General features: G+C 40.7%; 3 protein-coding genes across 3 annotated transcripts in view; 2 read left to right on the top strand and 1 right to left on the bottom strand.

Moving 5' to 3' along the window:
* Positions 1-228: 228 nt before the first annotated feature.
* Positions 229-5,934, bottom strand: nol7 (nucleolar protein 7). Its single transcript, XM_023396692.2, has 8 exons — positions 5,714-5,934; positions 5,152-5,212; positions 4,410-4,465; positions 4,283-4,308; positions 4,091-4,175; positions 2,958-3,082; positions 2,209-2,286; positions 229-845 (listed from the first exon to the last, which is right to left on the bottom strand). The coding sequence occupies exons 1-8, from the start codon at positions 5,896-5,898 to the stop codon at positions 772-774; spliced, it is 690 nt and encodes a 229-aa protein (XP_023252460.1). The 5' UTR covers positions 5,899-5,934; the 3' UTR covers positions 229-771.
* Positions 5,935-6,362: 428 nt separating this feature from the next.
* Positions 6,363-10,574, top strand: epdr1 (ependymin related 1). The gene is made up of 3 exons (XM_023396693.2): positions 6,363-6,671; positions 7,703-7,911; positions 9,075-10,574. Exons 1-3 carry the CDS (start codon positions 6,442-6,444, stop codon positions 9,266-9,268), a joined length of 633 nt encoding a protein of 210 aa, XP_023252461.1. The 5' UTR covers positions 6,363-6,441; the 3' UTR covers positions 9,269-10,574.
* Positions 10,575-15,292: 4,718 nt separating this feature from the next.
* Positions 15,293-15,567, top strand: part of LOC111647092 (tripartite motif-containing protein 16-like protein) — a 1,860-nt gene continuing 1,585 nt past the window's right edge. Inside the window, exon 1 of the mRNA XM_023396710.2 lies at positions 15,293-15,493. Within this exon, the coding sequence (XP_023252478.1) occupies positions 15,293-15,493 (201 nt within the window). The remainder of the gene's footprint in view (positions 15,494-15,567) is intronic.

The following is a 15,567-nucleotide window of genomic DNA, read 5'->3' as shown; positions in this document are numbered from 1 at the left end:
ATCATTTGTTTTGCCAAAAATATTCAGCCACATGCAGAACCATGTTAATGTATAAATATGTGACTGCCCTTTTTTGTTTCCTTTAAGAAATTAATCTTTAATTTCTGCAAAACAAAAGTTAAAAAATGCAACATTTTGTTTAGAGATTTTGCTGACTATTTTGTGTGATTTGTTTTCCCCTTGGCCGCTGACTATTTTGATCATTTGAAGCAGTAAAGCTAGTGTGTGTATGTGTGTGTACACTCAAGCCTTTATTTTGTTTTTTTTTAAACATATTTAAAGATACAGATATAACAACAAGCATTTATCAATACAGTTGGTGAACAGAAAAAAAGGGAACAGGTCATCTGATTCTTACATCTCAGCAATTAACTGTGTGAAGTAAATGTCATCATCATAGATAAAAAATCATGAGACAAACCCTGAACAACTGTATCTCCACGTTCTGCTGTTTAAGAAACTCAGCAAAGAGTTGATGCGAGGAAACTTCCCAGTTTATAAGGACGAAGAGGAGCCTCTGGCTATGACAACAGAGGACTTTTATTTTGGTGTAATCTCACTCCCCCATCTGTTTGCGCCTGCACAGCTTTTGTCTGAGTCCTGGTGATAAACCAGGGGACTGAGGCCGCTTCTGTTCCCACATTCAGTCAGTGTCCCGGCCTAAATTTAAACAACCTCTTCCTCTGTGTTCCTGACGGTCGGCCGTGTTTGTTGTCCATTAAAAATCCAACGTGCTGCCGCTGCAGTGGAGGTCTGCGGAGAGACGCCCGGTCAGCAGGAGGGAATCTGCTGCTTGTGGACCCACCTCTTCTTCAGCTTCTCTGCTTTGGCTTTTTCCTTACAGGCTGGAAGATCGGACAGAGATTAGAGACTGAGCAACATCACTGTCTGAACAGGACTCATGTCATTTCCCCCCTTTTATGGCGGTGTCATGAAATCAAAGCTGTGTCCAAATTCCATTTCCATACAAACTGTATACAGTATAAACTATATTAAGATTTTTAAGATATAGTAAGATTAAACTTCCAATATCTTCCTGAAACTCACCCCATCCATAATTTAAATATTTTGCAGCTGCGAGTAGCTTCTCTATTTATTGTCTTTGGGCTTTGCATTGTTGGACAGAGGTTTACACCAACAGTCATAATCAGTGAATTAATTTGTGATTTATGGCCAAAAACGTCAAGTCAATTTTTATTTTTATAATGCCAATTCACGACAGAAATTATCTCAAGGCACCTTTCAAATAAAGCATCTTTATAGTATTATTGACAGAGACCCAACAATTCCCACCAAGAGCAGCACTAGGCCACAGTGGCAAGGAAAGGCTTCCTCTTAAGAGGCAGAAACCTCGAGCAGAACTGGACTCAGGGTGGGCGGGGCCATCTGCCTCCACCGGTTGGGTGTTTTGTGAGGTCACAGTGTGTCAGAATGACATTCCCTCTGGGCGTTCCTGATATATTGAATTCACAAGAATGTGAGATCACCATGATCTTGAACTTTGATCTTTTACAAGCAAAATCGAATCAGTTCATCCTTGAGTCCAAGTGAACATTTCTGCCAAATTTGAAGAAAATCCCTCAAGGTGTTACTGAGATATCGCGTCCCCGAGAATGGGACAGACGGTTGGACTACCCGAAAACAACATGCGTCCAGCTCTGGCTCTCGCTGGCGCAGAGGCATAAGAATCAGGCATCTTTTAGTTGCATTCACAAACTGTTATTGTTTCCCCTCTTGGAACGATCTGTTTGAGCGGATCTGAACACATCAGTTGTGCACAGGACACCCTTCAGAGGAAGAGGACTTGGTTGTATCGCAAACTAATTCTGGAGCGGTGTTCTGATCTGACCTGGATCTGACCCAACAAGGTGTCCTCTGCAAAGTCTGAGCTGAAAGCCAGAGAAATCAACAGCTGCTGCCAGATAACGAATCAGGGTCCTACCTGAACTAGTTTTTTAATATTTGGACTTTATTCAGGACCTTCTTCCTCTGTTGAGTCTCTCGCTCACGCCCCAGACACATCTAACCAATGAGAGGATTTTAACAACTTCTCCAGTGTAAATAAACAACACACTCAAAACCTATTTAAATTAGTATGAAGGCAGCTCAGGTTTAGATTTTCTAAATGCAGATTTTTTCTTTCGCGTACTCACAATAAATATTCAGTAACAACTGTTTAACTATCTCAGTTCATTCTCCTCAACTTACCCCAGTCTTTCTTGACAAACTGCACGGCTGCACTTTTGTTCCTGCCCTTCTTGTTCTGGAGGGAGAGCAGCTCGTTACCTGAAAGCAGAAGGACGTGAAGTGTGAACACCTTCGGGTAAAGACGGCTGGACTGAAAGTCGAGACTGAAAGCTGTGAATGTCGCCGCCGTCGTCTAGGACAGGAATCCCCGGAGAGTGGATACCTTCAGTGAGACGAGTCGGGACGTGGCTGTAGCAAAACTCAAATTGAGACAGATCATCGTCTTTACAGACTACTGCCACAGAGTGTAGCTTGCAGAGTTTTTTTTTTTTTTTTTAAATAAAACTGACATTGATGTGATTTACAAACACTGTCTAAACATCTTTACTTTCTGTACTTCTCAGTGTGGAACTAAATTCTCTTTATTATGTGATTTGTGACAACAGCAGGACATCTCGTAGGAGGATTTTGTTTCCATTCAGACAATTTCTTTTTATTTAAACCCTCTTAATACATAATAAATATATTAGATAACACAATAATAAAATTAACTTTTTAAAAATCATATACTGCAAGTTCTTGCAGAATAATATACAACTGAATAAATTGTAATTGGATTTTTTTGTAAATACGGCAGATCTAGTGTCAGTCTGGATCTGTAGGTGATTAATCATGTGATCACTTGACGGTACATCTTGGCTCTAAATTGTTTTTTTTACAGTAGGTGTCTGCTGGCGAAACTCCATGCAGTGTGAACGCTGCCTTCTTACTTGTGGTCCTGCAGCTTCCTGGTCCGTACAGTCTGGACTGGATGAAATCCTTGGCCGCCTGCTGCTGGAAGGACGCCGACGCTCGTTCCTCCTTCACCGTCGCCACCGTGTAGTTTCCCTTCAGGCTGACAAACAGGAAGGAGTCCAGTTTCATTAATTCATTGGCCAGTATCCATATCAGTTATCCCAATACACCATATGGAAATAAGTATGTGGACACTACAACATTGCACACACATACATGTTAGTCTAAAAACTATGGGATTTAACCTGCTGCTGTAACAAACTTCAATCTTCTGGTAGATTTTGGAACCTGCTCCTATTCAAACACAACAGCTTCGGTGAGGTGTGACACCGACGCTGGGTGATGAGGTCTGGATCCCAGTCAGCATTGGAAGGGGATGAGGTCAGTGCTCATGTGCAGGCCAGTTAAGTTCTTCCACACCAAACTGGGAAAGCCACTTTTTTTAAAGAGCTGGCTTTGAGATTCTGGACACCAAGAGTCAGACTATCACACTTCTGTATTATCATTTAACTGCTGATAATGAACCTGCATAAAAATGCTGTAATGCATCTCACAGGATTAATCTGTGGATGAAGTGAAATGAAATTCTGATTGGACCTTGAGTTGAGATTATTTTGTTCAACTACTTTGATGGTTAGATTTCAGGACAAGCAGCCAGTGCATGCTTGGTGATTAATTACAATTGAATTGCTGACAAAACAATAATCAAAAGGGGTTATTTGTAAGCTTTCTCTGTTGCTGAACATGGTTTCTCAGTGGGAGCAGGTGGTGGTGATTGTCGCTTGACAGGAGCTTTGGCCATCGTTGCATTTACAAGACAAGAGGTTACGATACGTCCTCTGAGAAGCGCTACGTCTTGGCAGCTACAGAGAGTCGCTATCTGAAAGTGACGAGACAGGCTGGGGTTAGCTGATTAGCATGCTAACTCCAGTAGGAGACGTAAAGAGATAACATTGGCATTGCTTTCCACTTCTGGAGACAGCCCTTAGCAAGTAAATGAATGAAGCCTGATGCTGAACTTGCAATGTTTCTTCCAGTCTGGTCAGTAAATGCTAAAGTTAGCTATGTAGCAATAGCAAAGCTCCTTTAAAAAGGTGTATTTACATACTTTCGAGCATGTACCAATTTCCCACTCCTCTTCTTTTTCTTCTTCCTGCTCTCTTCCTCATCATCTTCCTGACGCTCCTCTTCAGCTGGTGAGAGCAGGTTGAATTGGGAGAAAGGATAAAGTAGGTCATACTGATCTGAGAGTGTCAGCTAAATGTTTAAAATATGTCAGAAGGATGGGAAGCTTCTTCACCTTCATCTTCAGACTGTTTCTGTTTCCTGGAAAATAAAGAAGATGTAAATGTTCACTGAGCAGCAACGGGTGTAAAGAAATGCATAAAATCAAAGAGCTGAAGAATGAGGCAGGTCAATAAACTTACTTTGAAGAAGCTGAGTCAATTTCTTCCAACAGGTCGTCCGGTAAGAGTTTTCTTTTCTGTGGGAATCAGAAGAATGAAGAAAGATCACACAAAAGCTTTATTTAAAAGGAAAAGTACATGAAATCGCTTCTGACCATGATTCAGCAAACACATCAACAATATAAAGGACAAGACAAAAACATGAGGCTGTACCTAATGTCACTGGTTTTGCAGGTATTTGGTCATAAACCAAAGTTGAGCTGCAACAATTAATCTATTTATAATTTATTTTTATAATTTGTTGTTTTGATAATCAAATTATTGTTCCTGTGATTTTAATAAGCTACAAACTCCAAACATTTCCTGTTTTCTAGTCCAAAACCCAAAGAGATTCAGGACAAGAGGAAATCCTCTGGGGACCATGAATGTCTGCACAAAATTTCATGCTAATCCGTCTGATAGTTGCTGAGCTATTTCAGTCTGAACCAAAGAGGACTCACCGTCCAACACTGCCTTCCACTGCTTTTTAAATTACAGCAGAACCATGTATCTCGTTGGTATGAGAATTACACTGTACTGTATGTGTGGGGCAGATGTAGAGGAATAAAAACAGCTTATTCAAAGACTAAATGTCACATTTAGACTGACACAGCATGTTTATGGCTGCAATAAATAAAAGCACAAACGCCAAACCTACACAGGGATATTAAAACGGTTAATAAGGTTTGTTTTTGAGATTTTTTTTATCAAAACACACACAGACCTTCTGTTCCTGGAACAGCTCCTGCCTTTTCCTCCTCTTCTCCTTCAGCAGCTCTTTTTCCCTGCAAACATGAACATACATCGTTGACCCAAACACATGAAATGATACCAAAAATAGCTGTATTACTGGTTTAATGTTTAACATTTATTATTATGGTTTTATGTCTGGACAGGTACTGCTTTAAACAACCTTTAAATTCGGTGTTACCGGTATTCTGAATTGTTGGGAGACACTGTCCATATCGGCAAAAAAAAAACAGACCAACAACAGAGCCGCATTACAAAAATCCCTCGGCTTTTCTGCCGTCTCAGACGTACGTACCGTGCTAGTTTTGTTGCATTGAGAAACAATTCCATACACTTTTGTTAAATAACCAGCTGCTCATTCTCCCGGCCGACATGAAAATTTCCCCCAAAGAAATCAGAATATGTCATGGATAGGTCATTGATGTGCATTTATTCTACCCATTAGCATGAAAACACAGTAAACTAATTTGTTTTGGATGTAATTTAGTTTAACGGTCTCCCCGTTGACATGAGCTAGTTAGCCGGCTGTTAGCTACCTCCTGGCTGTGTCCAGCGCCCGTTTCATGCTCCGTAGAGCCTGAGCCTTCGAGTCTTCAAATGTCACCTCTTCGGGCGCTTCATCGTCACTGGACTCGAGCATTAAAGTGAAATTTTCTTCCTGTTTTTCGTTATTCGCCGTCTTTGACTGTGAAGTTGTTTTCCCACGTTGTTTCTTAGCCATGTTGGTTGTGTGACGTCAAAAGACGGGGACCGCTGGGAACATCTGCCCTCTAGTGGCGGAGAGGAGGATCACAATCAAATAATATCAAGTAATTTAAATGTTTTTATTTCTAAATTAAAGCAATTTATTTTAACTTTTGACTTATTAATACCGTAAGTTTAATATATTTGTCATTTGCTACATTTATATTGACTTGGCTTTTATTTTGATCTTTTTAAAATGGGGTCTCTTATTTTGAAATGGTAGCACCAAAGCAAGCCATCAAGACATTTATTTAGCATTTTTGTCAGCACCAACATTTCTAGAGATTTAAAAAGTGCATAGAAATATCAAATACCTATATTAAGTGGAACAAAATAAAATAATATAAAAAAAATATTATATGACTAATAAAATCCTGCAGTTCCATTTAATCTGTTCTTTTATTTTGAAAGGCACATCCGGAAAACCTTCAGCTAATTCTAGAGAGCTTGTGGGCCGCAGGTGCAGACCGCTGTCAGCGATAACAACTACGGGACTAGCTAACGGGACTCTCCTGTCGTCATGCACCGTCTGTTGTTCGTGTTTCTGGCCGGGGCATCAGTTCTCGGCCTCCCCAGGCTGAATACCACTAAGGCGGCCGGGCCCTGCCTCGCCCCGCTGCAGTGGGAGGGCAGGTGGGTGCTGTACGACCACAGTACCGGGAGGAACAACCGTGCAGCCGTTTCCTACGACGGCCTGAACCAGAGGATCCGAATCCTGCAACAGCACAAGAAACACACCCCGTGTCAGAAGTAAGATCCTCTCTCCTTAAACGATTTATTTTAATATCAGCCTATTGCACGCATTAAAATATATCGTAAAGTAATAATAATGTATTATCCTGCAGTGATATACATTTCTCAACATTATCTTTATTTGAGTACCACAGTAATGTGGTATTGTGACACAGTGATAATATTCAGAAAATATCTCCCACCCTTCTAACCCCTCCCCCCAGTAAATACAGTAAATTGAACTGCATAAAAGGCACCAAAATACATGGATGGAATACCAAAAAAATTATTTAAATAAACATACAAATACAAAACACAAACAATAAAAAATACATTACATGTAATAAATGATCACAATACTAGCTCGACAGACATAACATTTTTATTAAGAGTTCATTAGTAAGGCTTTATTGATGTTTTAATGTGAAATGTTACTAAAGCTTTATAAATCAGTTAATAAGCCAGTAATAACAACAAACTTTGAGTTGCCAGGTTTTGTAAAATCTCTGGTTGTGTTCATGATTTTTGTAAAGGAAAGTTGATACTGGCTTTATAACAATCTGGTAGCACGGAAATAGTTCTTAATATTCTTAATACTGATATATTAAGATTCATCATATAAAAAGTATAAATTTATAAAAAATAATAAAGGAAATAACACAAAAATACATTCAAATAAAGCATATATACACATTAAAATAATAAATTTTATCAAATAAATGTTAACAATAATGATAAAGACAGCATTTTCTAATAAGGCACCTTTTAAAGACATCTTTTTGAAAATAATATACATAATTAAACTGAAATAATTACGATTTAACAGCTGGAGGTGAATCAATGTCAGATGATGTGTTATCACCTGTTGACCCCAAGGAGCCAGAAAAAAATAAGCTAATGCAGCTGTGAACTGAATCCTGGTGTCAACATGTTATTTTTCTCAGTTCGTTTGTCTTTACAATACAAACAGCATACGACACCCTCGATTTGGATAAGAAAAAACTCCACCCGAAAAAAGCCTTTCACCTCTTTGTCTCACCTTGCTTCAGGTTTTTTGAGTACATCTACCTGTACCAGAGCATGGTGATGTTCCAGATTGACCAGAAGACCAAAGACTGCTCAAAGATCGCGTTGACGGAGGCCTGGGATCCCTTTGACATCCCCAACAACTCCACCTTCGAGGACCAGTACTTCATCGGAGGCCCTGGGGACAACGTGGAGGTTCAGGAGTGGTCAGACAGGAAGCCGGCCCGTCAGCGTGAGTCGGGTTTTTAACACGACACATGTGGCTGTTCAGTACAATGCTGCCTTTTTCATAAAATACAGAGAACACGTCAAGACAGAGATTGCAGAGATTTGGAACTAGTGCTTCTTCAGCACTTTAGAAATAACCTGTTGGATAAGTGCTGGTGGTGTCCAAAGTACTGCATGTAGAGCAGTGTCTACAAGTATTAATCTCCATTTATCTAACTGTAGCGCTGCCTGGTGCCATAAATATTTAATTTTCATTTGGCTGAACATATTGCCCATGTCTTCATACTTAATATTATACAAGCATGTGGAATAATATTGTCCTTTAGTTCCTGTCGATGTAGTACCAGTAACAGCCAATAGATGGTGGCTGTGATCTAAATTTAGAAAGTGAGAAACTTCAAGTGACTTTCAGTGCCTGAGTTACTTTGGATTTTCTCCTGGGCTGCAACTGCCAACAGAAACCATTTCTAGGTAAAACTCGAACAGATAGAGAAACATCTGAGTCGATTTAGAGTTACAGTTGCAAACCCCATCTGAAGAAACTCTAAATCCTGAACAAAGTTTGGCATGTTGTGATGGTTTCCAAATGTACTAGTCTTCAAGTTTTGGTTGAGTCTCTTTTATATTAGTCAATCTGTAATTGAAAGAGTCGGGAAAAAATCCCACTGACCTCAAATGGTATCTAGCTATACAGATTGTTTTGGCTCCACCTGTTCTAATTTTAAGATATCTGTCCCATTGTATCTCTGCCCCTATCTCAATACCATGGAGGTGAATGATATTTTACTTTTTCACAGCATCAAAAGCGCTATGAACATGCTGCAGACAGTTTTCATATGGATTTATTTAATGAAGAAAGTAATTTTAAGTCTCAAAACTTACACAAAAGAAACTAAACCTGCTCTATGAGTAAATGATACTAAGTAGAAGTAAGAAATATCGGTGTAAGTTTGTTGAATATGCCCGTTAATCGCCATTTGATCAATTTTTGATAAACCAGTGTTGGTCTATATTCAATACTTCCTGCAGCTCCTTCACAATAAAACAAACATTCCAGCAAGGTTTCCTTCTTTCATGCCAAATTTGAACTGATTATAAGAGCAGCTGTTGTTGGAATAAAACCTCCAGCTCTGAGCTGCCATAATGTCTGCTCCCTCCCTCCACCAGATGAGACCTGGGTGGGTGTTTACACCCTGAAGGACTGCTACCCAGTGCAGGAGACGTACACCAGGAACAGCAGCGTCACCACCTCCACCCGCTTCTTCAACCTCCAGCTGGGCATCAGTGACCCAGACGTCTTCACCCCACCCAGCACCTGTCAATCAGCCCGGCCTGAGAGGATGGCCGAGTCTGACTGCTGAGGCCCCGCCAGTCCTCAACTTTGACCTTAGATACTTAACAGCATTTTCAGGCTGAGTCTGAAATCACCCCTTCGATCCCCAATTCACTACTCCCTGTAGATACACAATAGTTTATGCTGTAGTGAGCAGTAAATTTCACAAAACTACAAACCATTATCACTGTGTCATCACTTACAGGCATAATGTCGCCCGACTGTTAACGTTTGCAACTGTAAAATCTGGCACGTCGGATTGTTTGCATGGAGTAATGTATATACCATGGACTCTACTTTTTCACCTTAGAATTTGGACACTAAAATAAAATTGCACAGGGTAAATTTGTTGCATTACATAGTAAAGAAGGAAGTGATTTCGGACACAGCCTTTTATAGATTTGTTTGTTAATTTGCTGCTAATTTGCAAACATTGTTGTCAGGTTCAGTGATTCCTGCTAACTGCAATCTAACAAGCTAGCTCACAGATAGTTGTACCAACTGGTTATGATTACTAAATGATTACTTTCATGATAAAAAAGTAACTTTTAGTGATGTTATTTCACTAATGATAATCTTCAATCTACCAAGCTAGCTTACAGCCAACTCTTGGGTTTCAGTGAACCATTGTGACTACATGCTGACGAACGTTGGCTAATTTCTTAGCTCAGGACAGGCCATTTGATTATCCAAATATTCCTTCAAAGACGTGAAGTGCCTCATAAACATGAAAAGATATGAAGTTAAAATCACAGCTGTTATGCTTTGTATTGTATTTGAGATTCAGACATATTTTCTCAGACGTGCAATGATCTGTTTGAGGTGTAATAGACAGGTTCGCACACAGTAGTGTAGAAACTAATTTCCAACATGTCATGATAGCTCAGACAAATAAGATAAGATCTGTAACAAATGCCAGGTATAAAACATGATGGTTACTGCTGCGAAACTGCTGTAAATTATTAGGATTTCATCTTTTAAGAGAAAGAAAGTGAAGAAAAATTATTGCTTGTCTTTTTATTTCAAAAATACTATGAACAGAGTGATATTATAAAACCAGGAATGACTTGCGACGTTTAAAAAATTTGGCGTATTCATCAAAAACATTACTGGTATGATGACAATGTATCTGCTAAAGTGTGATGTCTGTTGGTCAATTTTGAACAAAAGTGAAAGAATATTATTAATCTGATGTAAGAAAATATACATTTTACAGTCATGAAGTCCATCTCCAAATTAAATGCAGAGTCAAATGATCTGGTGGATTTCTACAAGTGACTTGTTTGATTTGTTGTTTAAAGGCATCTTACATTAAAAGTGAGTTTCTATCTAAATTGAATTTTTTTTCTTCTTTTTTTTAAACATATTTTTATTATTTTCAGAATAAGAACAACAAGAACAAGAGGCTCACAGTGTACATCAAGTGTAGACAAAATAATTATTCATATTGGGTACTGCTAAACCACCTTTGTCTTTAGGCAACTGTAGAGAACTAAACCTTAGTCTTGGTTGCTTACCGTGCCAGATACATTTTGAGAGGGATCTCTCCAAGTCCTTATTAATTCTTTTGGGGATATGTGGTGGCAATATTTGTAAAGGGTATAGAAGTCAAGGGAGAACATTCATCTTTATCAGACTGATACGCCCGAAAAATGTGAGCGGGAGATCGTGCAACCTAATCAGATGTTGTTTCACTGTAGTAAGTACAGGGGCAAAGTTGAGTTTCCATAAATTTTGTACATCTGGAGAGATTTTTAGACCCAGGTACATGAAGCCAGCTGTGGACCATTTGAAAGGAAAATTCACCAATGTGCTGAAGTCACTGAAGCCACCTAAGGGCAAAGACTCTGAATAAGACTGATAGACCTGTGGGAGCAGAGGGTTTGCCCTTTTTCAGAATAAGACATGTACAAAAGAGTCTGTCATCTGTCAGGGGGCCTACTAAAGTTTTCCCAAATTTTTTATAAAATTTAGGGCAGAACCCATAGTGTCTTGCTGCTTCCCCCCCTTTAAGTACCTGAATTAGTTTCCAGAACCTCTTTCTACATAATTGTTTTGCTTAAGTCCCTGTTTTGGTCATCTGAGAGATTTGGTCATTTTATTTTATCAAAGAATCTTTTCCTTGTAATTGGTTTAATGCAGAACGTGTAGCATCTAACTGTTTCCCAATGAACTTGGAAGGGGAGTTTTTAAATTCTCCCTCCAACTCCTTAATTTTCTTCTCCAACTCCATTTGGGTTTTGAGGGCCTTTTTCTTTTGTGCTGAAGTTTAAGATATGATAGCACCACCAAGGTAGGCCTTTGCTGCCTCCCATATAACATTGTAGGTCTCACTTCAGGAGATTTGTTCTCAGAGATAACTTGTTTAGGTTCTTTATATGGATGAGAGATGGTCACACTAATAGGGGCATGGTCAGATACAGTCTGACTTCCTATGGTACAGTCTTTAAGTCTATCTAAAAGTATTCAGGATAATAGGAAATCGATTCTTGAGAAGGCTAGGTGCATCATGCAAGTTTAAATCTGAGCAAAATCAACTAGTTTAAGGCTTTTACGAGAAGAAAAAGGCCTAGAGGGACACTGGTCGACAGTGGGGTTAGATATACAGTTAAAGTCACCACCTATTAGAATGTAAGAGGAAGAAAAATCAGATATGTCTGCCAACAATTTATGAAAAAAAGCAGATTCATATGTACTAGGGGCATAGATGCAACCCAGTAAAATGTGTTCTCCAAAGAGGTATCCAGAAATAAGCACATAGAGGCCTTCTTTGTCACTTATTGCTTTATCCAATGTAAAAGGAAGGCTGCGATGTAAAAGAATAGCCACACCTTGGCTATGGTATTTAAAAGAGGAATGAAAAACCTGCCCAACCAAATTCCTATGCACCTTAATATGTTCCAGATCAGTCAGGTGGGTCTCCTGTAAAAAGGCAATATGGCATTTCTCCTTCTTAAAAAGAGTGAGAATCTTTTGGCGCTTGATGACATGATTTAAACCTTTAACGTTCAGCGAGGTGATTTTAAGATCACTCATATTTATATACTAATAAGGTAAATATATAGAAGCTTATTTCCACTCTTAAATGAGAGAGAGGACAAACCACTAGGTGAGAGAGGTGAGATTAGACATTTGTCTCTGTCTAATAATCAAGAGTGCTCGAGACAGAAAGGCTCAAAGCACTAGCAGAGGTGGTAGCCTCAGCCATAACCACCAACCGTCAACGCCGCCCAAAGACCACCAACTTCATCAAGGCAGGAGAGAGACAACCCCCACAGCATAAGTCAGCGACTGGCCTCCTAGCCTCAGCAGCCAACTAAGAGCTGAGAGTGGATCTGGTTAAGCAGCTGCGCTTTCCAGAGCATATCGCCCCAACCACACTGCGTCCGGACATGGTCATCTTCTCCAACTCCACCAAGAAGGTGATCATGGTAGAGCTCACTGTACCCTGGGAGGAGCGCATGGATACCAGGAGTTGACAGAGCAGTGCAGGAGCTATGGATGGACAACCCACTGTGAGCCTATTGAGGTGGGATGTCAAGGATTTGCAGGCCGGTCATTATGCAGACTCCTCACCAAGCTTGGGATCATGAGTCAGACTAAGAAGAGGGCCATCAAATCAACCGTTGATGCTGCAGAGAGAGCTACTAGGTGGCTCTGGCTGAAAAGGGAAGCCAAGTGGCTAATTGCTGCTGGGATGCAGGCCGGGGACTGATCACCCCTGGTCGGGTCGCCTGGGCGAGGGTGTATGATGTTCGAACAGACCGAAACACCCGTAGATGTGTATAAGAGACAGTCCCTGTTTTGGTCATCTGAGAGATTTGGTCATTTTATTTTATCAAAGAATCTTTTCCTTGTAATTGGTTTAATGCAGAACGTGTAGCATCTAACTGTTTCCCAATGAACTTGGAAGGGGAGTTTTTAAATTCTCCCTCCAACTCCTTAATTTTCTTCTCCAACTCCATTTGGGTTTTGAGGGCCTTTTTCTTTTGTGCTGAAGTGTAAGATATGATAGCACCACCAAGGTAGGCCTTTGCTGCCTCCCATATAACGTTGTAGGTCTCACTTCAGGAGATTTGTTCTCAGAGATAACTTGTTTAGGTTCTTTATATGGACGACACTTATTGCTCTATTGAATGTAAAAGGAAGGCTGCGATGTAAAAGAATAGCCACACCCCGGCTATCGTATTTAAAATAGGACTGAAAAACCTGCCCAACCAAATTCCTACGCACCTTAATATGTTCCAGATCAGTCAGGTGGGTCTCCTGTAAAAAGGCAATGTGGCATTTGTCCTTCTTAAAAAGAGTGAGAATCTTTTGGCGCTTGATGACATAATTTAAACCTTTAACGTTCAGCGAGGTGATTTTAAGATCACTCATATTTATATATACTAATAAGGTAAATATATAGAAGCTTATTTCCACTCTTAAATGAGAGAGAGGACAAACCACTAGGTGAGAGAGGTGAGATTAGACATTGTCATGTCTCTGTCTAATAATCAAGAGTGCTCGAGACAGAAAGGCTCAAAGCACTAGCAGAGGTGGTAGCCTCAGCCATAACCACCAACCGACAACGCCGCCCAAAGACCATCAACTTCATCAAGGCAGGAGAGAGACAACCTCCACAGCCTAAGTCAGCGACTGGCCTCCTAGCCTCAGCAGCCAACTAAGAGCTGAGAGTGGATCTGGTTAAGCAGCTGCGCTTTCCAGAACATATCGCCCCAACCACACATGGTCATCTTCTCCAACTCCACCAAGAAGGTGATCATGGTAGAGCTCACTGTACCCTGGGAGAAGCGCATGGATACCAGGAGTTGACAGAGCAGTGCAAGAGCTATGGATGGACAACCGACTGTGAGCCTATTGAGGTGAGATGTCGAGGATTTGCAGGCCGGTCATTATGCAGACTCCTCACCAAGCTTGGGATCATGGGTCAGACTAAGAAGAGGGCCATCAAATCAACCGTTGATGCTGCAGAGAGAGCTACTAGGTGGCTCTGGCTGAAAAGGGAAGCCAAGTGGCTAATTGCTGCTGGGATGCAGGCCGGGGACTGATCACCCCTGGTCGGGTCGCCTGGACGAGGGTGTATGATGTTCGAACAGACCCGAAACACCCGATGAACCCAGGTTACATCACTGAAGATGCATTCTAGCGCATCCGCAGGATCTATTCTAGTCCTGGCAAACTCCACCAGCGCTGAACCGCTGAGAAACCGGCAGAATCCGTCATCGTGATAACGGGACACGGCCTCCAGAGAATCCACCTAGATCCCGCGTCAAGGGTCTCTGGCTACGGTGCAACTCACAGTAGGCCGGTCTTAACATCCTGCTCATGACTGGTTGATGTCGAAATATAGAAATATTTAATCATCAAATTTTATTTGTAGACATAGTGATCACTAGCTGTATAGCCATAGTGTATAGCCATAACTTATTCTCTCCCACTATTGCCAACTCATCACACTGCTGATTATTAAACATTACATTTACTTTGTAGATAGTAGTTTAGTTAATAAACTTATTTATTTACACCCTGTTGTTGTCCTGTTGTGTTCTTCTAAAGTAGAGACTGGAGATCAATTTAATTGAGAAGTCAGGCTTCTGATATGAGATTGATCACATTAATCAATGAAATAATTAATTGTTGTCCTCTCTGAGGAATAGTGCCCCCTTTCAACGAGAGCGAATTCTAAATTGTGGTGTTCACACTTCATCCCCAAATAATGTTTATCACATAGACAAATAAGCCAGACTGTAAGTAAAGGGTTAAACACAGTATCAAACTGCTCCTCTACCTGGAATGAGACAAAGCCTGATAACCCTCCCTCTTCTTCCTGCTCTCAAACACAGCCAGCTCCACTCTGTTCATGTATTTCCTTGTTCCCTCCCCTTCAGATCTACAGTTTGAAGATTGGTGGAACCAACATGTGTTGAAGTGCAAAAGCTGACAGGCCCCGTTCACTGCAGAGGCACATGTTGTTCAGATCAGAGCTCAAACTACTTTCAGTTCTGAGAAAGTGAAAGTCAGACAGTCGTTGACACTGAGAGGTGAAATGGCGCAGAAAGGAGTTCAGCTGGACCAGGAGACCTTCTCTTGTTCCGTCTGTCTGGATCTACTGAAGGATCCGGTGACTATTCCCTGTGGACACAGCTACTGCATCAGCTGTATTAAAACCCACTGGGATAAAGAGGATGGAAAGAAAATCTACAGCTGCCCTCAGTGTAGGCAGACCTTCACACCGAGGCCTGTCCTGGTGAAAAACACCATGTTAGCAGTTTTAGTGGAGGAGCTGAAGAAGACTGGACTCCAAGCTGCTCCTGCTGATCA

The sequence above is a fragment of the Seriola lalandi genome, unplaced genomic scaffold (assembly GCF_002814215.2).
Source record: "Seriola lalandi dorsalis isolate HSWRI2012SDOR001 ecotype SW California unplaced genomic scaffold, Sedor1 jcf7180002054982, whole genome shotgun sequence".
Taxonomy (NCBI): Eukaryota; Metazoa; Chordata; class Actinopteri; order Carangiformes; family Carangidae; genus Seriola; species Seriola lalandi.
Note: the sequence above shows the minus strand (reverse complement) of the source record. Positions and strands in the feature narration are given on the sequence as shown.